This window comes from Perca flavescens, chromosome 8, assembly GCF_004354835.1.
Source record: "Perca flavescens isolate YP-PL-M2 chromosome 8, PFLA_1.0, whole genome shotgun sequence".
NCBI classification, from domain to species: Eukaryota; Metazoa; Chordata; class Actinopteri; order Perciformes; family Percidae; genus Perca; species Perca flavescens.
In genome coordinates this window covers 2005188-2030338 of record NC_041338.1, presented here as the reverse complement: position 1 = coordinate 2030338, position 25151 = coordinate 2005188, and the positions used below count along the sequence as shown (strand labels likewise).

The window sequence follows — 25151 nt, the reverse complement described above, 5'->3', positions numbered from 1 at the left end:
TAGAATAGATCCAAAATAATTCCCCGCGACCCGACACCGGATAAGCGGACGAAGATGGATGGATGGATGGAAAATAATTTGCTTTTATTTTGCGATTAAAATTGTATTCGATTGACAGACCTAATTCTAAGACATTTTATAATACATGTAACTCATCTGTTATTATCCCCTAGGTTAATTTTGCGCCGGAATTGTCCTTTAAACTAGGTTAATTTAGCTAAAACCTCATTGCTGAACTTAAACCTACATAGTCATACTCAGATCTTTCAGTATGCTCACACCCACACTGCAGACCCACACTTTAATGTTAGTTTCTTGTTGTTTGGGTGTTATGCAATGTAATGCGACCAGTTTGCCTACTTCTGACAGGAAGTGTTGTCCTTTGGTATAGGAGCAGGATGTTTTTTTTGGAGGAGTTTCAATGTTAATCATTGGGTTATTTTTAGATAAAGATGGAGTGTGACCAGTTTGATATGTTATTTTATGTGCATGAAAAGCTTTAAATTAAGTTGCTGTCTCTGAACATGTTTGGTTACATTGTGTTAATTTAAATACTTTGTTCTGGCTCACACCGTAGTACCAATATAGATTGTGGCTGTTTCAGTTGCAGAATACATATAAAGTAGTTTACACTATGTTTTGTCAATCTTAAAATCTGTCATCAAAATTAATTATTAGAGCAGATGCATATAACTAAGGATGTGAGCAGGGATCAGCCTCTGTGTCTGGCCCCGGCACCTTCTTTCCTTAACTACCCATCCTATAAAGCTGTAGCCTATATAAATATGTGTTTCCATCCAAAAATTTGTTGACTATGCTGTAGCTATGTCAAAATTGGTGTTTCTTAATTCTACAACATGCAGTATATGAACACTTGAAATGTATTTATTAAGTTAGGAAATTGATTTTTTTGCCTGATACTTCTCTGCAAAGCATAGGAACAGATTTGTTCCAAACTTTGTTTACTGGGCTTTTGAATTTGGACTCTGTTATATGCACTTTATTTGCATCATACGGAGATCTGTTAGTGCCCAGGTTTTGACGCACTCATTCACAAATTTTTATTTTAGTTATTATGCCATGTCCTAATACTGTTTTTTTTTGTTTTATCCTTTGGTAGGGTGAGGTGCAGGGAGTTTTTGTTCGAACAAATTAATTATAGAGTGCCAACACTAAAACACAAATGTCAGATGCGGTTAATCAGTGTGGAATTTAAAAGCTGACTCGCTGAGCAAATCTAATTGTGCTCTCGCGAGAACTCTGGATTTCCAGAGTACCTCTCCAGTACCTGTTGGTTCAGAGGGCTTTGCAAAGAAACACAGAGAGAGAGAGAGAGAGAGAGAGAGATGTTCTCTGATATTATGTTCGAAGACACGGACACTGTGGATACTTTACAAGCACGGACCAGATAAAGCAAGTTATTAGCAAGCATGTAAGGAGCCTAGCTAGTAAGGATAGCTATAAATTGACATATTTTCTGTCTGGTTCTCTAGCACGCACACGCCATCTGGCTACCACCACAAATAGAATCTAATTCTGTGGGAAACATGGTTATATATTAAAGTCCTATTGGTTCCAAAAACAATTACAGTTTCTAATTGAAAGAGCAATTTAAATGTAATTTAAAAAACAACAAAAAAAACAAAAGAGAGAATACAAAGCTATGACACAACTCATCATTTTAATAATTATTAACAAGTATAGGTATGGATTTACACTCTGTTTATAACTTTGTTTTTGTTTGCTTTATGTAGGTTTGTACATATTCTGTGCGTGCAAGGCAAAGATAAACATGACGGTAGAAAATAAATTCTCCCCCGGGATGGGACGGAGGTCTGTCCTTACAAAACACACACACCATTCTCCACAGCCGACCTGAGACTTTGATAGACTGAATACACTCCTGTTGCTATCTCACACAATACCAGATCATATATTGGTCTTCTATTAGGATCTTATCTAGTTCTCTGGTGATATGGTGATTACATACGTGGTTGTCTGACGGATTTAACGGGTTGAATGTCATACACTGATGTGATTCCACAGAAATATGCAAAAGCATGCAGAGCTTTGTGTCCCATGTGTTAATCTGGAGATTCTAAAAGGCTTAACGTGAAAACATCTTAACAAGGCAAGAGATATTTTCCCACATGGATGGCATGATGGAACTTGTTATAAATTGTGTAAAGGAAATTGTCTGACATCATTTTTGATGTATAAAAATTGGGCTCATTTCTATAATTGTAAATGTTTTTTTTCAAGATGTTGGGAGCCACCTCACCTCTCTGTAGTGAGAGCAGCATTTTTTGGAAAAACTGGGGTTGAAAAGGTAGTGGTAGAAAAATCTATAAACATCAAATTAAGGCAAAACGTCAAGCTTTATGTGGCTCAATCTTAGCCTGATAGTGGTTCCAAACCTCCAAGTTGCCACCCGCATTTGAAATTTTAGAGGCTTGGCGTTTGCCCTTCTGGAAATACAACTGAGCCAGTCAATGCCTGTGTTAGCACAACTTCAGTTAGAATAATCATCTAACTGCCAGAGGCAGAATCGTAACAAATATGATGGATGAAACTGACACAGCTATCAAGACCGTTGTAAAGAGACTGAGTGAATAACAGCCCTTAAATGAGCACATGAAGCTGGAGACATGTCCTCAAAAGAAAGGTATTTATGGTGTTATACCTGTTGGTTTTAAACTTTAATTTAGCGGTTGGCCCCTCTAATACATGAAACATGGTATTCATAGTGTATTATTGTTTTCTACCATGACAACAACCTGTCTCATCTGCGCTCCAAATAGCTCGAGAGATATAACTGGGAAAAGGGAATTACTGCTCCTGTTCAATTGTTAGTATGCCTTAAAATAGTAGAATGTATCTACACTGGTAACAGCTGGATATAGTGACCTTATAAGAATCCCACCTACACTGATGAAGTGATGAAAATAAGAAACCAAAAACAACATTAAAGAACATGCAGCTGCTGATATGCCTACATGACTTCATTCACACAACGAGCCCCGTCTGTTTCTCAGTTAGCTAACAGAACTACGGAAAATACCACATCCTGCCACATGCTTCATTTGACCATAGACAGCACAGCGCAAGTTACAAAAAAACACTATTGCTATATGTGGTTATGGTGATCAGTGATGAGTATGAGCACAATAAACCAAACCATCCATTCACTGTATCAAACAGGATTTCTGCAGGTTTCATCGAGTCAAATTCAAGACTTTAAGACCTTTAAAGACCTGTATCGCGACATCAAAAAAATGTCAGCGTGCAGAAACATCATCTGAAACAATTCCCCTAATTCCTCATTAGGATTTTAGGACTGGTGCCTAGATTGCCTGCAATATAAGTTGCATATTGGTCTAATTTGTAGTCGTGATACAGCAAATTATAATTGGACTAGCAACAGAAAGAACTACAACACCACAGAATTAAAAAAGAACATTGTAAAGCGCTGTAGGAACATTTCAATGAGTATTTTAGGTAGGGAAATTAAGACCTGTTTAAAATTATTTAAGACCTAAAAGACAATACTTAAAGGTGCCCTGCCACACGTATTTCATGACTTTGTGGTGATGTCTGAAGTTCTATCAAGGTACTTTGTAACATTTTTTCGTGGAAAAAATGCTTTGGTTACCTTGTTTTAAGCCATTTTTAGCGTGGTATAGAAAGCCTGCAGGAAGACTCAGCTTGATTTGTGCCAGTTCTCATTAATATTCAACAAGCTAAGCTGCTTGACTCTGATTGGCTAACAGCTAGCCAATGAGAGCCCGGCTATCAGCATCCTTTACCCAGCACAACTGGGCAAGCTCATGAATAATAATGAGCTCAGGCAACATGATGTCAGACTGACCACCTTTTGTAATTGGCCTGATTTTCACCACATAACACAAACACATATGAACCTAAAATATTTCAAAAAATGAAAGTAAAAATGGTTTTGTATGGCAGGGCATCTTTAAGACTTTTTAAGAGCCGGCTGAAACCGATCATGACAAACCATTGTGAACTCTCATCTTTAAACCAATAGCGGTCCCTTCTTCTGTGTCACATAACTTTAAGTTATCTCCCTGAGCATGGCACTTTTAATGCTTATGTCCATAAATAGGAATTGAAATATGGATTTGGTATTGTACTTCAATTCATGCAGTTTACACAATGTGTGTCTGGCATTATGGAAATCTTATCTCATTATATTTTCTACCTGCTACCGGCTGTCATACTGGCAGCATACTGATGTAAACTGCAGGACCAGTCTAATAAACATGCTTAACATGTTCATTTAACCACGCCATAATACAAACAAACTGATATTTGCTCATGCCAACATAGCCTCTATGTGGATGGATGTGACAGCGATTGGTTTGAGGCAAAAAAAAAACTCCCTCCCAAACAGCTAATGACAACAAAATAAGCAATCAAAATTTGAAGTCATTACAATTTAAACAATTATCAAAAACCCCAATAAAAAAAACAATGGGAGCAAATGTATGAAGGTAAATATGGTGCAAAAAGTGAGAGCTTGTAGAATACAATGTGAGAATTTGCAGAACAAAAAATTTTAACTTGTATGTTAAAATTTGCACTTGTAAAACAAAAATTTGCACTTGTAAAAAATATTCACACGTGATCTGAATTTGAAGTCACAAAAAGAAAAAAAAACACGAGAGCTTGTAAAAAAAATCTGAACTTGTAAATTGAAATTTGCACTTGTAGAAAAAATATTTACAAATGTGTAGATTGATATTTGCATGAACACAATGACAGCTGCAAACTTGTAATGCAACATTTACTCATGTACTTTTTTTTACTCAGGTTCATTTTCCATCACAACCACAATTCAGTGATTACAACCTCTCGAATCTGTCCCTGTATGCGCTCTCTCGCATCACAAAGTGGCAAATCTGCACCTCGACTTTTGCAACACTTGTTGCGATACATTTGGTGCAAAACTAATTTGTACCTGTGGACTAGGGCTGTGGAGCTCTGAGCCAACAGAACGGGGAAAGCAGGGTTTCTATTGCCAGATGAGGGACAACTCTGTCCGGCTTATTTAGCTATGTAGCATGGAAGCCTGGTGGAATAGCAAGCTAGCGTTAGCTAACTAACCAACCAGCCTGCTTTTTTACAAGTGCAAATTTTAATTTTACAAGTGCAAATTTTAATTTTACAAGTGCAAATTTTAACATACAAGTTCAAATTTTTTGTTCTGCAAGTTCTCACATTGTATTCTACAAGCTCTCACGTTTTGCACCATATTTACCTTCATACAAATGAGCTTAATGTGTCTAAATGTAGATGAATCCCCTAAATCTAAGTCACAATGAAATGTGTCAATGTAGTTGAAGAGGCCTTTTTCCTGAAACCCGGTTCTTTCTGGAAACAAAAAATAATAATTGAAGAAGGCAAAGTTAAAAATAAGATTTACTACTCACAATCTTAGAATCAAAGAGTACACCATGGGCCTTGAAACCTCCAATCAAATCATAAAGATAACATGTATAAGCAGGTGATATAAATGTGTCTGACATGTCAACGTGTCAAAACGTGTTGATGAACTACACTCACAAACCTTTGTTAGATGAGCCATCTGTTTTTCTGGAGAGTGTACAATAAAGATTTTGCATCCACCCAGCTGATGCTTTTGTCACTTTATTCATTTAGCAGAGGCTAGCTGTGTCCCATTTCAGACTGAGCTGACATTGAGTCTTAAAGGGTAATACCGTCCTTTCAACCTGGACCCTATGTTCTTATGTTTTTGTGTGTAAGTGACTGATGGGAAAAACAATCTTTGACATTGGTCCAGTATTAAGCATGAACACTGTAACCGGCAGCCGCAGACCGGGCTGCAATGTAACCCTATGGGGCAAATGTTCAGCGACAATTTGGTCCATTAAAGTTCTGTTTTTGCCACTGAAAGGCTCAGATTATTTTTCTAAATGTCTGAAACATTATGGAAAGGATCCCTTCAGAGATAGACCTTTAAAACCTCTTTGAGACCTTTCTGTTTAACCAGAAACAGCTCTGAAGTTGATAGCGTTAAACAGACCAGACTCCATTTAAAAAAACCCTACTTTTAGTGTGTACAGAGCCAACATATTTTCACATGTAAATCAGTAAACTATGTGTTTATTTCAACCAAGAGTTGTGATAGTTGGAAAAGTGGAAAGACGACCCAAAACGTCTTTTGATATTTTTATTTTGTTTGTCGACTTTGAAGGAAAAGTATTTTACGATGTTAAAATAACTGATTATTTACATGAGTCTTGTGGCAATTTTGCGGATGTTTTTACGTTTAAAAAAAGGATCATACTCTTTAACAGAAAGGTCGTCCTCCTTAGAAATCCTTTCCATAATGTTGTTAGACACTTAGAATATTAATCGGAGTCTGTCAGTTGGGGGAAGGGGGGGACAGTTGCAGATTACTCAATGCAAAGATGCAAGTGGATGCAGATTCACCCTGGGTGGTGTAAATTGAGGCAAAGAGTTACATTACTTCAACATGTTTTAACTTGAGCAAAAAAATGCTGCAGCTTTATGGCACCATCTTATCAACATACGGTTATGAGAATATAGTTATAATGAAAGCTCCTTTTTGACATCAGTCAAAAGATGAGCTACCCACACATCAAGACGCAATACGCAGACACACACTATGTTGCTGGCTTGCCACAGCTAACACCTGTACATTTGCTGTTTGGGGTAAATAAGCACCGACTGCAATAACAACCCAATAATGCATGCCAAACAATTACTGCGATTGGGCACTCCTTATCAACTCAAAGATACAAAAAACAATCTGAATGTTGCCCTCAAAGAGGGTTTGTTCAGCAGGATAACTTTGATCAATTTCTATTGTACTGGGCACACTATTCACAGGTGTTTGACCCCTTGAAGGTCCATGCAGTCCCTGTTTATTCACCCCATACAGCCAATACAGCTACTGTACAGACGTCAGCTGTAAGCTAGCAGTACAAATGTGCACCAACCATGTGCATTAAAAACATTCAGCTCGCAGGTGTTCAAAGAGAACGCCCCTGACATGGGACACAGCAGCTGTTTCCTACAGGAGGCTACAACATTCGTGCTGTTCTCAGACCTCCCGCTTCCTGATCTTAGCGATGTCACAGACCCTCCCCCCTCTCCCAGGTGTGTCTTTTTCTCTTATGTAGGTCTGTCCGTGTGTGATTTATTCAGACAGAGGGGGCTCAGTTCTTTGGTCTGCTGGCTCTGCCTTCATTGTGTGTTGTGTAGAGTGCGCCTCCCCCCTCTCCTGAGTGCTGTTTCTCACATCCGCTGTGGCTGCTGCTGTGCCGGGGCTCTTCTTCTTGTGGGACAGAGGGCTCACTCCAAGGTGTTCTGGGGATTCAGATGCAGCTGGGATTGTGCTCGGGGTCTTTTCTTGGGATGGTGGGGACACCGGCGGCTTTTCTAGAGTTCGGGGCAACGGCAGGGCTGTGCTGGGGCTCTTCTTCTCGGATGTGGGGGTTACAGGAGGCTTTTCCAGGCTCTGGGTTAGCGCTGGAGGCCTCTCCGGGACGGATGGCGCTCTGTCGAGGGCTGCAGTTGGACTGAAGAGTCGGGGCGCCGAGGCTTCTTGTTGAGCTTGGGCTGTAGAGGAGGGACACCGTGAGCCTGGGGTGTCCTCTTCCCCTGGAGGGGGGTGCTTGGTTTCAGCTACCGTCCGTCCACAGCCCGTCCATCCTCTCTCTGCCTTCAGCTCGTCCATCTGGACAGCCTCCTTCTGTCCTCCAGATGTCTGCTTCCCTGTGTCACTGGCTGGACGGAAACACACAGACAGATGGGTTAAAATCGCAAAAAAGACTCAAAGAATGAGAAAGTATGACTGATGATTAGGGTTGGGCATCGTTTTGATTTTAACAATTGTGATTCAAATTCCGATTCTTCCTTTCAATTCCGGTTCTTATTGATTCTCGATTCTGATTCTTCTAGGGGTGGAGTACAAATGGGTCACATGCTTATTTCACAGACTGATTTTTGATTCAAAGGTGATTTACACTTTTACCGGGATTTTTCAACGTAAAATAAAGCCACGATTTAGAGCTCTGCTTGCTGTGCTCCGTGGCTGCAACACAACAAGCCCCTGGAAGTACGGTGGTGGTTGCTACGGAAACCAAAACTTGCGCATGTTGAATTCAAAAACAGATTCAAAACCAAACTTAACGATTCCAATAGAAAAACGATAACATTGGAATCGTCATTCTTGAAACGATTCCAAGTTGGAACCGGTTCTCGATTCCCAATCCTATGATGAACAGCGGTCTCACCCTCCGGAGCTCTTTGTGCTTCCTCCCCACTAGATGGGTCTTCAGTGCAGGTGGGCAGGTCCCCTCCTTTGCCCCGGCAATGGATGGGCGACCTCTGCAACACCGCCTTCAGTTCTGACAGACGGAGACAGAGACAGAGGGGCTCGAGACCAGAGACCTAGGGTTCATCTTAAATGATGACCTCTACATGCCACACAAAACATTAGAAAACACACTTGGACACACACTCATGTGTGTGAAATGTTTGTCTTCTCCATGTGGTGACAGGTATGACGCTGAATCTTTATCAGCTGATGACCTTATAATGCCCATATTTAATGCTGTCCTTTTTAAACTTATTCTTGCACTGCTATAGTTTTTATATTACTATGTTTACATTATTCTCGTATATTGTCCATATTTAATGCAGGTCTCTAGACTTTATCCTTGCACTATTGGACTTATTTACTTATTACTTATAGAGCCCGTCACTGCAAGCCTCTCATGCTTATACATCCCTTATAGTACATTCATGTGGATTTTTTATTTAGTATCTTTTCTTTTATTGTCCATATTATTCATGTGGATTTGTTATTTTATTATTCTGTTTATGGTGTATGTTGTGTGTGATGGGTTTAAGTTACTGGCACCTTGAATTTCCCATTGGAGATCAATCAATCAGTCAATCAATCAATCAATATGTCTGTCTGTCTGTCTGTCTGTCTGTCTGTCTGTCTATCAAACAGCAGCAGGTGGTGAGGACGCTGGGGTAAACTTTAATTTCATCTTTTCACATCTTTTAAGTGTTGTCGGAGACGGCCCACAGCATTTTCTATTTGGATCAAACCTGATGGATGAAATCCTGAAGCCCAACCTCACATGACCAGGATCTCATCTCCAGACCGGCCAGTGAGCCTTTCCCTAATTGCCTGGTTTTTTTTGCACAAATTTCAAGAACAAGCTAATTCTCTCATCTTCTCAGCTTCTGCTGTCATCAATGTGAATCAACTCTCAGTGGACATTCTTCAAACTTGAGTTTGGCTTTGTCAGGCTAACTGAGTTACAGTTGTTTAATCCGCAGCATCTGCAGCTCACTTCATTATCCTTTTACAGACTTGTCGTTCAATGTAACCACACTATATTTCTAACCTTATAGTTATTGCTTTTGGTATTTAATGTTACCAGTATTTAGTGTTTTTATGTCTCCTTTAAACCCTTTGGCAAAGTCTTACCTTGTGTCATGGCCAGAGTGTCCTCATGGACGGACACAGCTCTGCGTTGCGGAAGGGGCCTCATGTGTGTGCGTGGCTTAGGAAGACTCTCTGAAAGTATGCAAATAAACACACAATGAAGACATATTTTTGGCTTCATGCGCCACTGAGCAACTGTCATAGGAATAAACGGGGCTACGCCTCGAACGCTGTAACTAGGTCTCATTATACATCCATGTGCCACCTCGGTATTTAAATGTACACAACGTGAATTCATTAAGAACTGGCCAAACTAAAATGTGCCAGTTATTTCACATGTTACTATTTATCCCATCAGATTGAAGTGCAACTATATTAAGACACACATCAATTATATTTATTATATTATATCATATTATAACATTATTGTGATTAATGTTATGTAAATGTGCATTTAAATGTTACATGTAGAAGCAACCAAACCTAAATGAATGCAACCTTACTAAGTAAAACTTTTTATTTTACACCTTGAGTCATGTGTCATCATCACCTTAATGTAATATGACGCGTGTCATGTTAAATTAAGGTGATAATGACCCAGAGATGATAAAGGCTGTTACTATGAGCACCTTCCACACCCTGATCTTATGTAGACATAACCCGGCGCAGCAGTACGTGAGAACGCAAACGTCTGAATCAGTCAGACCTGAGATTAACCGGAGTCGGTGTAAAGTCTGCGTAATGTCCGACTGAGCCCATGTGTGAACAGAGCAGCTCATTGTCCGGAGAATTCACAGCGAGCCAGTGGGCGTGTTGATGACGTTTCTATCAGGCGGCTGGCGCCAAACCGGAGGAAAAAAACACCCCATAGTGAAGAGGAAGAAGAGGGATTTCAGGAACTACATTCAGGAAGTGTCTTTTTTAAGAGCAGTTACAATAAAAATGGGAGTTCATATATATATATATATATATATATATATGTGTGTGTGACTGGTTTAATTTGTTGATGGAAACCATGTGTAGCAATATATAATAATATTAGGGAGGTAATGCATTGTAATGCACCATATTATTAAATCAATTCGAATGCTTGACCAGATAATTATAATCGTGAGACCAGTGAAGATCCACGCCCCTAGAAGACATGCAGCAAAGGGCCACAGGTCGGACTCAAACCCTCGGCCGCTGCCGTCAGGACTGAGCCTGGTACATGGGGCGGACGCTCTACCAGGTGAGCTATCAGGGCGCCCTGAATGATCTGGTTTGAATGAGTACCGTCTGTCACTGATTGTGCTTTCTCCGAGCGCTCCTGTGCACCGGGACCCCTCCACGGCGGCGGAGCTGGAGGAAGCTCTTTCCTGGAGGACGGAGCGGAGGCTGCACCCCGGGGACGCTCCTGGCTTCCATTCTGGGGATGAAGATCAGAGGGTGCTCAGTGGGCCGTGACACAAACAGCAGGACTGCCATGGCCTGACAGATATGAGCATGTGGAGGCAGAGAACAAGTGTGATAGCGGGGAAATGGACAGTGGTTTGTGGTGATAGCGAGAAAAACGCTTTAAATCCTTCCTTCATCAGTGATTCAGCGTTGTCCTCATTGTGGAGATTGAGTTTGTGTTGCTGTCGACTTGTGTTGTGTTGTGTGTGAGAGGTGTTTCTTATATTTAGTCCGTCCTCACGGATATAAATTGGGGGGACAAAATATCAAATAAATAATAAACTGGCAACAGAGTGTATTTGATTATACTTCCATTATAGCTGTAACCTCGTACCTTGCCCATAGTTTTAACTAACCAATCCTTTTTATTGTTCAAGCCTCTTTTTTTTGTCAATAATATTTTATTAATTCTTTACTAGAGATGGCCCGATACCATTTTTTTCTTCCTGATACCGATTCCGATACCTGAACTTGCGTATCGGCCGATACCGAGTACTGATCTGACACCAGTGTGTCATATATTATATTATGTTTTAACAGCTGTATGCTACTATCCCTGTATGGATGTGATATGATTTATATCTTTGTTGTTAAACTCTTTGTGAAACATGAACAAACACAAACAATGACCGCCACAGAACTTTCTTTAACAATCCAGTTTGACAGGCAGTCATAACGGGAAAAGAACTTAAATAAACTACTTTAAAAGTAAATTTTCTTTAGGGCTAAATTACGTGGTATCGGATCGTGCATAAACTCCAGTACTCGCTGATACCGATACCAGCGTTTTAAGCAGAATCTGAGGCTTTTCTGATACTGGTATCGGTATCTGAACATCTCAAATTTTTACATTAACAAACAAAGAACCAGTCAGCTCAGATCTTGCCAAATTACAAGTAATACATTGTACATGTTAAATCAACACACATTAGGATCATATCATATGCGTTATTATTTGCATTAGAGTCATGTCAAAGGACAAGTTGAACAATCTATGACGTGTTTGTGAAGGCAAGGTGCGGACGGCCTTCCTGCAATAGATCAACAAGATCACTAGAAAGGTAATCGAGAAGGGGTTGCCATATATTATTAAAAAAAACATTATTGTTGCCGTTTAACGCAGCGCTAAAATGTTCCATAGGAAAAACCTTTAACGTTTCTCGGTACCATTGTGTAATTGAGGGAGTTCAAGTTGTTCTCATTCTTCAATCTTGATTAGATTACAGGGATTATAGAGATTTATAATAAACTTTCTTTTATTCACCATAATTTCAACAGGTACTACTTGGAAATTAGTGTGATTAATAAATACCCTACCAGATACATAAATGAGATATTCCTCCCTTACTGTTAGTTACCTCCTGGATTGCACAACACTAGTAACTCTGGCTTGAACATTACTGCCACCTTGTGGCCTGTATTAGCCACCATATCCAATTTCTAATTCATAACACAATCACATGACCTGTTTCCATATTTATAATATTTAACCCTTTTAATTGTATAGTTTAACTTTATGAACAGCTGTATGAAGTTATGTGTCCAGATTATTTAGTTCACATTTTTGTCTAAAAGAGTTGATATCAAGCTGACTGATGGATGTGAACTGAATATTATCTATGAATAATGAAAATGAAGAGGGGGTAGGACTAAAAAAAGTTCTCAACTTCTTCCTACCCCCTTTGAACATGAACAATATTATTTGAGTTGCTTATTTGCTGCTTATATGTTGCTGAGGATCTCGTTTGTTTTTCTTTTTTTATTGCTTATAAGTTTTACTCTGTGTTGGGTATTTTTTCTTAACATGTTCAATACATTGACTACAAAATCAATGAATAAAATGTACCAATGAACTAAAGATCTAACCGTTTGAATTGACTCATGAGCTTTGAAGCATTTTTCTTTTTGGGGGTCATTTTAGGCCTTTATTTGTATAGGACAGCCTAGATTTGAAAGGGGAGAAGGACATGCAGCAAAGGGCCGCAGGTTGGAGTTGAACCCACGGCCGCCGCGTCGAGGAGTAAACCTCTATATATGGGCGCCTGCTCTACCAGGTGAGCTAACCAGGCGCCCTGAATCATTTTTCTTGGCTGTGTACCAACCGTTTGAGTTAAATATTCAGAAAGAAAGACAGACTAGCCACTGGCTCTGAATGTTCTGACTGAGTGTTCCGTATCACCTGAGCTGTGCTCTCCCCCAGCCTGCCATCCAAGGCGTGAGCTCGGAGCTGGACTCTCCCTGCCGGGCTGCTGGACGGAGGAGCCGAGGCCGGGCGAGCCGGGGTGGGCAGGGGGGGCTTGGCTGCGACAGCAGGTTTGGGCGGCAGCGGGACGACGGGACGCTCGGGGAGGGCGGGCTTCGGGTAGAGGGGAGGGTCCGGTCGGATAGGGTCCAGCCCTCTCATGGGATGCCTGGGGTCTGCTGGAAACAGAGGGTGCGAGAGACAGTCAATCACTAGTAGACACGCTGTGAAGGCTTTGCCCAGTGGTGTGAGGAGTCACACCTTCAATTGAACATATCCAAAACAAAGGATATGTACATTGATTTTGAGTAAACTCCAGGATATGAGGCCATAACTATAAATGGTCAACTAGTGGATCAAGTAGAATCCTATCTAGGGACAACTCTTGACTCTAAATTAAGTGGCCTGTAAAAAAGGACACCAGCGTCTATACTGCTTGAGAAAATTGTACCATTTTCATATAGACAAGACCATGATGACATTATTTTATCATGCCTTTATCGAATCCATCATATCTTTCTCCTTAGTGTCACGGTTTAAGTGTGTTTCAGTTAAGCACAAGAATTGCCTAAATTAAATTGTAAGATGGTCAAGTAAGCTGACTGGTGAGTCCCAGCTGCACCCCCCACATCCCTGTATGCTAAACAACTACAGTGGATAGCTATGGCCATCTTAGAAGATAGCCTTCACCCTTTGAATAGGGAATTCTAGTATCTCCCCTCTGGATGGAGGCTAAGAGTCCCTGGATGTAGAAGTACAAGATTTAAAAACAGTTTTGTCCCAGCGGCAATCACTCTGTTGAACAAACTGTAGAATTACTGCACACAACGCACAAGCACCTTGGTCATATACTAGCTGTAGGATTTCTGCATATAACTGCACAAGTCAACGTGGTCAGGTACTGTTTTTTATCCATGTTCTACTGTCTGTTTTATATGTTTTAATGTTTTTGTGTGTTGCATGTTATGTGGTGGTCTACAAAGTTTTAAAGATGTCCTGCCTCTGTAAACCTAGTTTATCTACGGGTACCAATAAAGTAACCTGAACCTGGACCTGTGAATGGTGCAGGTTGGTCCAGTGTGTGACTCCAGGCCGTACAGATGTTCAGGCAGATGTAGACTAAAACACAGGAACCAGGGCGCCGCAGCAGAGATCTAGAGGTCTGAAACCTAATACAGGTGATGTTTCCAAGATGTAAAAGGTATGTGTGATGTTTTGTATAGTGTGCATAAATCATTTCTTAGTTATTGATATTTAAATATGACTTATAGAGGAGGACCATTCAAACCATGTTTGAACTGATGTAGTGTTCGTTGTGTTTTAATCACATGCTGAACAAGCATATATATTCTCAGAAACTAGAAGAATATAGGTTTCAAATGAAGCCACATACATGCATTTTGTCCATGCAATTCACTGAGTATGGCAAATAGGCAAATGAAATGAACAAAAAGAGGTGGATATGAACAGGTTAAAGTGATGGTTCGGAGTAATTTACCCTAGGGTCTTTTGCACCATGAGCTCGAGCCAAACACCCCCCCCCCCGAAGCTTTTTTCACCTGGGTCTAACATTGGGCGAGTTAGCGTAGAGTAGCGTTATCAGCTGAATAGCTTAGCGCAGGGGCTAATGGACCCACGTTTGTATCTCTTAAATGACCCCACTAATAATGCCCGAAATGATACCAAAGGTCTACACTAGTATATATAGGTTATGTACTCATAAAACGATGGATTGGAAAGTTTGTAAGTACACTAGAAGTTTATGTAAATAACACTTGCCTGCTGGCTTCTGCTCTCTGCTGTTGTTGCTGCTGTAAGACGAGTGCTTAGGGCCATCTACAAATTACAACACCGAAAAGAGATGCAACAAAAATATTTTTTAATTTAACTTATTTTTTAAAGTAAGTGCTGTAATATAACTAGCAGTTATATAGTAACAAGTAATAATTGAGGTAAGTTTGGAGACATTACCTTATTTAATCATTAAATTAATAAATATTTTTGTTGTATCTCTTTTCGGTGTAGTAATTTGTAGACGGCCCTAAGCACTCGTCTAACTGCAGGTAGCAGCAGCAGCAGCAGCAACAGAGAGCAGAAGAGACCAGGCAAGTGTTCATAAACTTCTGGTGTACTTACAAACTTTCCAATCCATCGTTTTATGAGTGCATAACAGTGACATGCGGTGATGTCAGTGAGAGGCTAGGCACTGATTTATGAAAGCCAGAGTACCTAATTTATTGATTAGGCTAATATATCAAAACAGTAAACGTTATGCACAAGCACGGCACACACGCACGGTCAATATCAAGAAATTTCCAATCAGGATGACATATCCACACACACACACACACACACACACACACACACACACACACACACACACACACACACACACACACACACACACACACACACAGTTAATGTCTAGCATCAGAATGGAAGTTATGCAACCATCTTTGTCCTTAATTATTGCACAATGGACAATTAGGCTAGTTTGTCAGTCAGCAACAATGAAAACACACACACTGCTCAATTGAATATGAAGGCCAATGGCTTGCAATCGGCATTAATTCAACCACACTTATCAATTCATATTAAGCCCCAAATAGTTTCTGACTCACCAATCGGTATTATTTATAGACATAAAATCCATCCGCCGCTCTTTCCTCGTTAAGACGTCGATCACAGCGTTGTAAAACTCGTCTTTACGGGCCTTCAGTTTGCATAGTCTCTGGCTCTCAATTGACATAATGGCGAGGGCTGAAAGACGTGCTTGCCCGGTCCAGTTCCGACTTTATGTTTTGATCCGTTTCAGAGTGGTAAAATGTGCGCTCCACCGAAGCTGTGGCTGGTATTGTCAAGACCAGTTGAGGACACCGCTGCTGTCATTTTGACTTTGAATTTCGCGGGGATTACGCTTACAAATAATGTAGCTAATGACGATGGCTGCGCAAATGTCCAGTAATATCTCGATTTTAATTGGTCCATGTCGGATATGTAACGTAGGTGATTACTGGCATAACATATTTACGTGTAAAGGCACAGCAGTTGTGCTTTTTGCCGTGCATGTTGAGGAATACAAGATCGAAGTGCGCATGCGCAACATGGGTTTTTTGCTTGTCATCCGCAATGAATGGACAATAAAAGCACTGCTTATTCTACCATTTCTTTTGTATTTGATTATGCGTAACTGTTACATTTGTCATCGTAACATCCTAAAAATTTTAATAATACATTATATATATTATATATATATATATTATATATAAATCACAAGAATATACAATAAAAATAGAAATACAAGTTTATTAAATAAAATTATTTAATAAACATTTTTATATTTGAATTTTGACAGGGTAGGCAGTGCCTAGCTTGCCTACCCTGACTGCACGTCTCTGGTGCATAACCTATATATACTAGTGTAGACCTTTGGTATCATTTCGGGCATTATTAGTGGAGTCATTTATGAGATACAAACGTGGGTCCATTAGCCCCTGCGCTAAGCTATTCAGCTGCTAACGCTACTCTACTCTAAACCCGCCCAATGTTAGACCCAGGTGAAAAAAGCTTCTGGGGGGGTGTTTGGCTCGAGGTCATGGTGCAAAGGACCCTAGGGTAAATTACTCCGAACCATCACTTTAAGGCTTAAGAAGGTTGAGAGGGGAAATTGTACTTGTCTACTTGTTAGTAGGATCACCTCAGTATTGCACATGCAGACTGATGTCATGAAGTGGTGTATGTATGACACGCCAATTCGTATGCCATTATTGGCGTGTTATAAAGACGCATACTCGCTTTTTAGCGTGTTTATCAACGCCGTTTGGCCTCCATTGGCTTACATTACCTTGCGATTGCATGTGAATTTACTCCGTAGTGAGTAGTATGAAAGGGCGAGAATCTGCATAGGGAGGTTGGTCAGGGGGGATGATGGGTAAAACAACACAGGAGACCGGGGATCGTGTCCCGTGTGTCACATTTCCTAAAGCCAACCGTCGCTTTCTTCTTTTCCTAAACCCAACCCAAACTTTAGAAAGTGGCCGTGTACGTTTAGCGAAGTAATGATGTCATGTTGGCACATGGGAGTATTGTTATTATTGGTATAAAGACATGGGGGTAGATAAGATGGATACCTGATGAAGTGGACATCGTTCTGGGCTTCATGTATGTGGGAGGTGGGACAGGTTTGTCCAGGATAGCACCTGAGGGACAGAGACAGGAGACAGTAGTACAGCCGAGGCTCAGTTTTAATCCAAGCTGTACATGTAATGAATACAACATGCACACTGGGCCCAGCTGAAGCAGTTCTAATTAAGTCCCACAGCTGTAAGTTTCTACTGCTGCTTTCAAATCGGCAGAGGATCAGGCACCCGGCTAGCTCAGTTGGTAGAGCGTGCACCCATATATAGAGGTTTACTCTTCGACGCAGCGGGCCTGGGTTCAACGCCGACCTGCAGCCCTTTGCTGCATGTCATTCCCCCTCTCTCTCCCCTTTCATGTCTTCATCTGTCCTGTCGAATAAAGGCCTAAAAATGCCCAAAAAATAATATTTAAATAAAAAATCAGCAGAGGCTAAACTGAAGGTGTAGCTGCAACAATTGGGCTAACATTAAATATTAAAACATGGTAAAACACTTTTGAACTAGATTTTAAAGTGTTATCTGAGATTTGGAGAGAGGTCTTGTTTGAAATGATCTGCTTAAAACACAAAAATGATAAAAACATACGCACTCACCTTCAGAGTTGGCCTTCCTCAGCTCCTCGTCTTTATTCTACAACGGACACATTGGACAATATTAAACTCCCACCAACATTCGATCAACAACTTGCTGTTGCACTTTGTAATGGCTGAACTTGTCCTTCTTGTTTAAAATAATATATAAAATCCAGAGAAATTATGACATTATATAGACTGGTCTCTCTTCTACAAATAGACGTAATTTACAGGGGGTTGTAAAGAATAATCAAAACTGGCCACTGGGTCTCATGATTGTCAATCCTTCCTCTCAGTTATGATACTATTGTACTCAATACCAAGCTGAGATCTGGGCACACAGAGACATCACTACAGCAAAGCAGGACGGGTTGGTACAGGTTGAAAACAAACCATTATTATCGAAACCACTTTGTCATGTGAAGGTGAAACTGAAATTGAGTGCACCTCAAATGTTGCTAATAATCTCTCATTGCACAGGAAAAAATGTGTGAGCACAACTACCGCAGGTATAGGTCAGAGTTGAAGCAGGAAGTGGGTCAGTAAGCTGTGGTAGATGTTCACAGCAAACCGTGTGAGCAGAGGTTGGTTTCCACCCGGCTGACTGCTCGTTTTTCTGACTTGGTTGTAGTGATGTCGGGAGCGTGCCTATGTTCCCACATTTCTAAGAATTTGGTTTTTTCACTGAAAATCAGGCCCTATGTTCCCACATTTCCTTTTTCATAAATTTGTATCAGATTTTATCCCCCTTTCTCCCAATTTGGTAGCCAATTACACCCAACCTATTATCCAGTAGCAATGGACTACAGATGTAATGTAATCCTAACCCTAACATAGGGCCTAATTTTGAAAACATTTTTAGAAATGTGGGAACATAGGGCTGACCCTGTGACGTCAACGTGTTGCTATTAACTTGGTGAGTATGGTGTTACAGTACAACGGATCAGAGTACAGTATGGCACCTGATCAGGGTGTGTGTGCACACTGTGCATGACCGTGCCACCCCAGGCCCCCAGGATGTGCAGTGGACTTTGAAGCCAATTTAAAATAGCGGTCAAACAGTGGAAATACAACTCCCGGGCTGTCACGTGATGCCCTCTGGCCCAAAAAGACTTCTTCCCGTAGACTCACATGGAGAAAGACACGTCTGTAAATCAGTGGATATATTTTTTTGGAGTATCACAACACCCGTGGTCTGATTTGGAAAGACAGGGGGGCAGGTCAGTACAGCCTCTCATCAATGTTTTCATTTGTTTCCTTTTGTATGCATCCTGTCCCAGAACTGCTTGTTACTAACCTAGCTCTGGGGAGTTTACTCCCCGGAGTCCTTATGTTTCTTCTTCGCAGAGCGATGCTCTGCGATTCCCTTCGACGCCCGGCCACGTCCTGCTGCGTCTGCTACGCCCACCCGTGCTCTGCAGCGCCACGTTTCATCCCGCAACGTCCTGCTGTGACATGAACTACAACGACTACCTTCAAAGTCATGTTCCACTATCTTCAATGCGACTATTATCGCCTTCACCCCCCCAACCGGCCCCGTCAGACACCGCCTACCAAGAGTCTGGGTCTGCCGAGGTTTCTTCCCAAGAGGGAGTTTTTCCTCGCCACTGTCGCAATAGCCATTTATAATGCTTGCTCTTGAGGGAATTACTGTAATTGTTGGGGCTTTGTAAATTGTAAATTATAGAGTGTGGTCTAGACCTACTCTATCTGTAATGTATCTCGAGATAACTCTGTTATGATTTGATACTATAAATAAAATTGAATTGAATTGAAAGTCTAGAGGAGCCGTACGATTAAATCATTGAATCGCAGATTAGCAGAGCGCTAAACAGGAAGTAGCCGGCTCGGTCGGTGGAGGTCTCTAGTGCGCCTGCTCTATGGGTCGCACAGGAAGGAAGCAGTGGCAATCATTCAGATAATTTTACGCACAGTATCGGAATATTTTGGCTTAATGCACCACTGAGAAACTCTCATATAAATAAATGGGGCTATGCCTCGAACACTGTATCCAGGTCCTATTAGACGCACACACACACACACACACACTACCTGGTTTGTCTTGGTGTCGGCAGGCGGAGTTTTGGCCACGCCCATTCTGTGCAGCATCACCTGCAGCCTCTGTTCAAAACTAGATGTGCTGTCAGACGCATGTTTCTGGAAGACGACACATGGACATTTAGAATGGCACGCACACACGCGTACGCGTGCGCGCACACACACACACACACACACACACACACACACACACACACACACACACACAGCTGCTGATAGATAGTGTGTGCAATCCTATTAATTTACAGATAAATTCTTGGCTCTTGTCACATCTCTTATCTCTGAACTCTGTCAGTCTGAGCAGGGATCTGATTAAGAGCCTGCTCAGTCCTCAGTCTAGATGGACAGTATCTGTGTTTTTACATGTTGTAGTCCTTTTACTACTAAGTAGTACTAATACCATTCTTCAGAAGAATCTCTGAAATGAATTAGGCAGCGAGAGCAGTAGAGTGTGAGTATGAAATGACTGTTGTACTGGTGGTATTAACACAGTGGAAATAAATATTAAACGTATGATGTAAAAGGAAATGTTGAGTTTGCATTAAAGGTCCCATATCATGCTCATTTTCAGGTTCATACTTGTATTTGGTTTTTTATTAGAACATGTTTACACGCTTTAATGTTCAAAAAAACATTATTTTTCTCATCCCATCTGTCTGAGTATACCTGTATTCACCCTCTGTCTGAAACGCTCCTTTTTAGCACCTGTCTCTTTAAGCCTGGAATGACTGTAACAGCACTGTAGCAGCACATACCTATATATAATATATTTGTGACATCACAGCGTACAGAAGTCCTGATGGCTTGTTTAAAGGCACAGTTTCTGAATACGGGCTGTGTGCATTTCTCTGTGGATTGAGCATTTTGATACCTTCACAGTATTTATACAGCACCTCCACCTGCTTTATAATAAAAATAGACATGGAAATCGCACTTTATACAATATGTGACCTTTAACAGCAAACAGCATCAACAACAATTAAAACAGGAGCAGACAGAAAACAGGGAGAAGTCTTACTTCAATATGAATATATTATGATAATATATATTTACAAAACCGGGGCGGTTAGAAGTAAAGGCATGCCTCTAATGGAAGGCTTGTTCTCAGCAGTATTTAACAATTGACAGCAGTTTGGTGTCAGTTGGGGTCGCCCCTTCTCCTTAGGTGCGGGGAGGAAGCAGCTTTTAGTTTTTATGCACCGCAGTTATGGAATAAACTTCCAGAACATGTTTGGTATGTCCCAACCCTGTGTTCTTTTAAATCTTAAGACTTACAGAAAAATACTTTGCACATCTACAACGTGAGACAGGTGCGTTGAAGGGGGACAAGCAGGTCAAAAGTTGCAAAGGAAACTCTGGCACACTGTCTAACTTGCAAAAAACAAACCAAAACATTGCATACTACTAAACTTTACATATTTTTTGCAAGTTAGACAGTGTGCAGGAGTTTTCTTTGCAAAATCTTAAGACTTAAAACTTTTTTGACATTGATTTCCCTAAGGTCACTTAGAGATGGTCATTCCTACACCAAAAAGTCTTTTAAATTTACAGTTTGTTTTGTTTTCATGATTGTTGAATTTAATGTTCTATTTGCTTTGTATGGGTATGCTTATGTAAAGCACTTTGAATCGCCTTTGTGTCTGAACTGTGCTATATAAATAAATTGACTGTGTGTGTTCAGTGTGTTGTCAGACTGACCTTGCTGTGTGTGTCATCCTTGTCTTCAGGCTCTAACCCCGTCAGCAGGATGAGACTCTGGCTCTTGCCCTCTCTCAGGGACCTCTTGGTCACCTTCAGTCTCCTCTCTCCGTACGGAGTCCCTCCCAACGCCGCCTCCTTCCCCTGCACGCCACTCCTCTCCTGCTCGGTAAGAGTTGAGGTGACCACGGGACTCGGGCTGCGGCCCGGCAAGACAGGAAGCGCCCCTTCCTCCAGGTTGGGAAGCGTGGAAGTGGTGAGGTCAGGGCTTGTGGCGATGGTGGGGTAAGAGGGAGCGGCGTCACTGGAAGGCGTCGTCATGGTTAAAGTCTTGGCAGGCGCCATCGTTCCCCTCGCAGCACCTGCAAGACGGCGGCCGGTGGCAACGGTTCCTTCTGTGGTGGCGGCATCATTACAAACGTTAGCATCCTCCACTGACCTTGCCCCTCTCCCCTTCTCTCTGTCCCTCTCTCTCTCCCTTTCTTTGGCCTCGCGGAGGGGTCGGATGAGGTCTGCAATGGAGGTCCGTTTGACCCTCACCCCCTCTGCTCCTCCGCCTCCCTCTCCCCCTCCGGCCTTGGTGGCTCGGCCGGCTCGAGCCCTCTTGAAGGCAAAGAAGTCACCAAACTTTTTCTTGATGTTTTTGGTGGGAAGGGTGGAGGTGGTGACGGAAGAGGGGGTGGGGGGAGTGGAGGATGTAGAGAGGAGTGAAACATCAGTGGATGTGAAGGGTGTGTCAATAGATGGGACAGAGGGAGAGGTGACAGTGGTGGGGGTGGTGGGGGTGGTGGAGGTGATATTGTCAGACGAAGAGGAAAAGGGGGTTGAGGCTGAGGGGGTGGAGCTTGGCTCTGGGGGAGTGGCTTGGGCAGGGATTGACTCCTCCCACTGGCCTTTTCTGCAGCAGGAAGACAGCAGAAAGAGCAACAGACAAGAAGAGACACTCAGTACTACGACTACTGCTACAGGACTCAAGACACATGCTCAGTTCAGGTACACAACAACAAGGCTCATGCAAACAACAGAGCAGAAACATCTCTTGAGAAAAACATGCTCTGATTTATTGGCATTTCTTTAAACCAATCACAATCGTCTTGGGCGGCGCTAAGGGCCAGACGGAGCAACGGTGGCTCTGCAAAATAGCCTCAGGAAGGAACTTGTTTTGGTGGAACACGTGTACGTTCAAAAGTAGTTTTAGTCGTGCAACAGAAAACTCAGATTGGACATATAGTCTAGCTAGCTGTCTGGATTTACCCTGCAGAGATCTGAGGAGCAGTTAACCATAGTCCTCACAAATCCACCGGAGGTTAGAACGCCAACACAGAGACAGAGGAAGGGGACGGACATCCGGTGGATTTTCTGGCAGCACCAGAGCAGTATGGCAAGTGGAACGCCGTGGATATAGACTAGGTTCACAATACATTTTGGCCTGCCTAGTTGTGCACGAAACCAAAAAGATGGCTGACTTTGAGACTCGGACCTTCCCACAGAACCAGAGAGTTTGCATATTCAGGCTGTGAAACAGGTCGCTGGAGCCTACTTTTAAAGACTGTAATCATTGATTTGCTTGATTTACTAAACTCTATGATGGCTGAGGAACTTCTTTGCTGACTATTTCAGAGCTTTATTTCAACCAAACTGTAAGTGAGAAGACTTTACGTGGCAGTCACACATATCTTACTTTTTCGATTAAATAAAAGCATTTCAATTACTGCAACTCTACATGTCTGGCCCTTTATGTGATTCTCATTTTCCAGTTTGGCCCTGGTCTAGCATCATTGACTACTGTATGTTTACATGCACACTAATATTCCACTATTATTCTAAATTATTCCAGAATAAATGGCCAATGTGGTGGTATGGTTTGGACTAGTTGGGATGAACAGCTGTAGTGGCCAGCAGCTGCTGCTGCTTTTGCTACGTGGCTGTTGTCAACAAAGAGTGAAAAGGAATATGTTTAAATGGATGCCGACAGCAGGGCAGTCAGCCGACAGGGTTCTGTTGACACTCCCTGCTACACGTACGTGGAGTATAATTTCCGTTGAAGTTGTCATACTGCACTACGTTCGATGTATAAACTACTGTAGGTTAGGAACCAGGTCGGGTCAGCCTGCATTAATGAACGGAGAGGTTCACAATCTCCCCCCATATACAACCAATGGTTACCATGTGACTGCAGCATGGGTGTAACTTTGGGTTCAACATTGGGGGGTGGTGGAGATCTCCACTTTTGAGCAAAACTGACATTTTCACAAAACACTTCATTTTCCTGGATTCTGATGAATTTTTCTGGAAGAATTTGTGCCTTTTCTGCATCAATCTATGGTGCAAATGTTTTTATTTATGGTCATAATGTTTTTGGAGGGGTTGCACTGGACAGTTTTGATTGTTGGGGGGGTTGTAACAACCATATCCCCCCCTGTAAATTACACCTATGGACTGCAGTAACACTTATGTGATGGGTTATGTGACAATGCTGACTGTGAGATACTGAAGGAAGAACTGGAAAAAGCCAGTTTTTTAAGGACTTGTGATTATTTTTTCACACAGTAAGCTAACTAATTCTAGCCACTGCTGTTGATGGAAAATGACATCAAGTGGAAGGAGTCACAGTGATGAGGGCAAATGCACTCCCAATCAGTGTCAGACTGACTGATTAAATGATTCCATACCTAATATCTGGCTAAAATCAGCAGTGGAAGAAGTATTCAGATACATTACTTAAGTAATAGTACAAATACCACAGTGTAAAATATACTCTGTTACAGTAAAGGTTCTGCATTGAAAATGTTACTTAAGTAAAAGTCTTTAAGTATCAAAAGGAAAATTTACTTAAAGTATTACAAGCAAAAGTACTCAGTGCAGAAACATCCTCCCATTGTAGTGTGTGTAAGGATCCAACCAGCTGTGTGTTTAATGGTCTCATCATCTCAGCTGGACTTGTAGCCGTTATATTGTTGGCTAGTTTACTTTAGAATCAAACATTAGATTTTATAAACTACATGTGTTCTGTGTGCAGACATCTTAATGTGTAAAGTAACTAGTAACTAAAGCTGTAACAGATGAATGTAGTGGAGTAACTAAAGTAACTAGTAACTAAAGCTGGAACAACGGACACAAAAAACATTTACCGTGCATTCGACACATACGGCTACACACAATCACAAACACGTTTATTACATAACAATGCGCTTTCATTTCAGCAGTTATCAGCAGTTTCCAGGGGAGGTTAGGTCTGATAACAGTAGAAGCTCTCTGCTCACCACTTACAGTTATTGTTTTAAAGTGTGGAGAATAATCTCTTGCTCTGACAGTCACTATGTCTCTGATTGCTGAAAAACTCTCCAGCTGGAACGTGTGTTTTGGTGCTATGACACCCGTTAACTGTGAGTTGGTTGTTGTTGTCATTGGCGACCGCATACTGCATACAGTACTAAACAGTTTTAATATGGGGATCTTCAGTTTTGATGTAAATGTGGCAGTTCATTTTTTGTGGTGAAATGCTATTAAAAACGCAGACGAAATTAACAATG

At 41.5% G+C, this 25151-nt stretch overlaps 1 protein-coding gene across 1 annotated transcript in view; it reads right to left on the bottom strand.

Moving 5' to 3' along the window:
• Window positions 1-6425: 6425 nt before the first annotated feature.
• carmil2 (capping protein regulator and myosin 1 linker 2) overlaps window positions 6426-25151 on the bottom strand; it is a 55334-nt gene continuing 36608 nt past the window's right edge. The window contains exons 33-41 of the mRNA XM_028586472.1: window positions 21619-22516; window positions 19915-20019; window positions 17884-17920; window positions 17282-17350; window positions 13089-13330; window positions 10748-10880; window positions 9515-9604; window positions 8304-8417; window positions 6426-7794 (exon numbers count right to left, since the gene is read on the bottom strand). Coding sequence (XP_028442273.1) covers window positions 7205-7794; window positions 8304-8417; window positions 9515-9604; window positions 10748-10880; window positions 13089-13330; window positions 17282-17350; window positions 17884-17920; window positions 19915-20019; window positions 21619-22516 — 2278 coding nt within the window. The 3' untranslated portion in view covers window positions 6426-7204. The remainder of the gene's footprint in view (window positions 7795-8303; window positions 8418-9514; window positions 9605-10747; window positions 10881-13088; window positions 13331-17281; window positions 17351-17883; window positions 17921-19914; window positions 20020-21618; window positions 22517-25151) is intronic.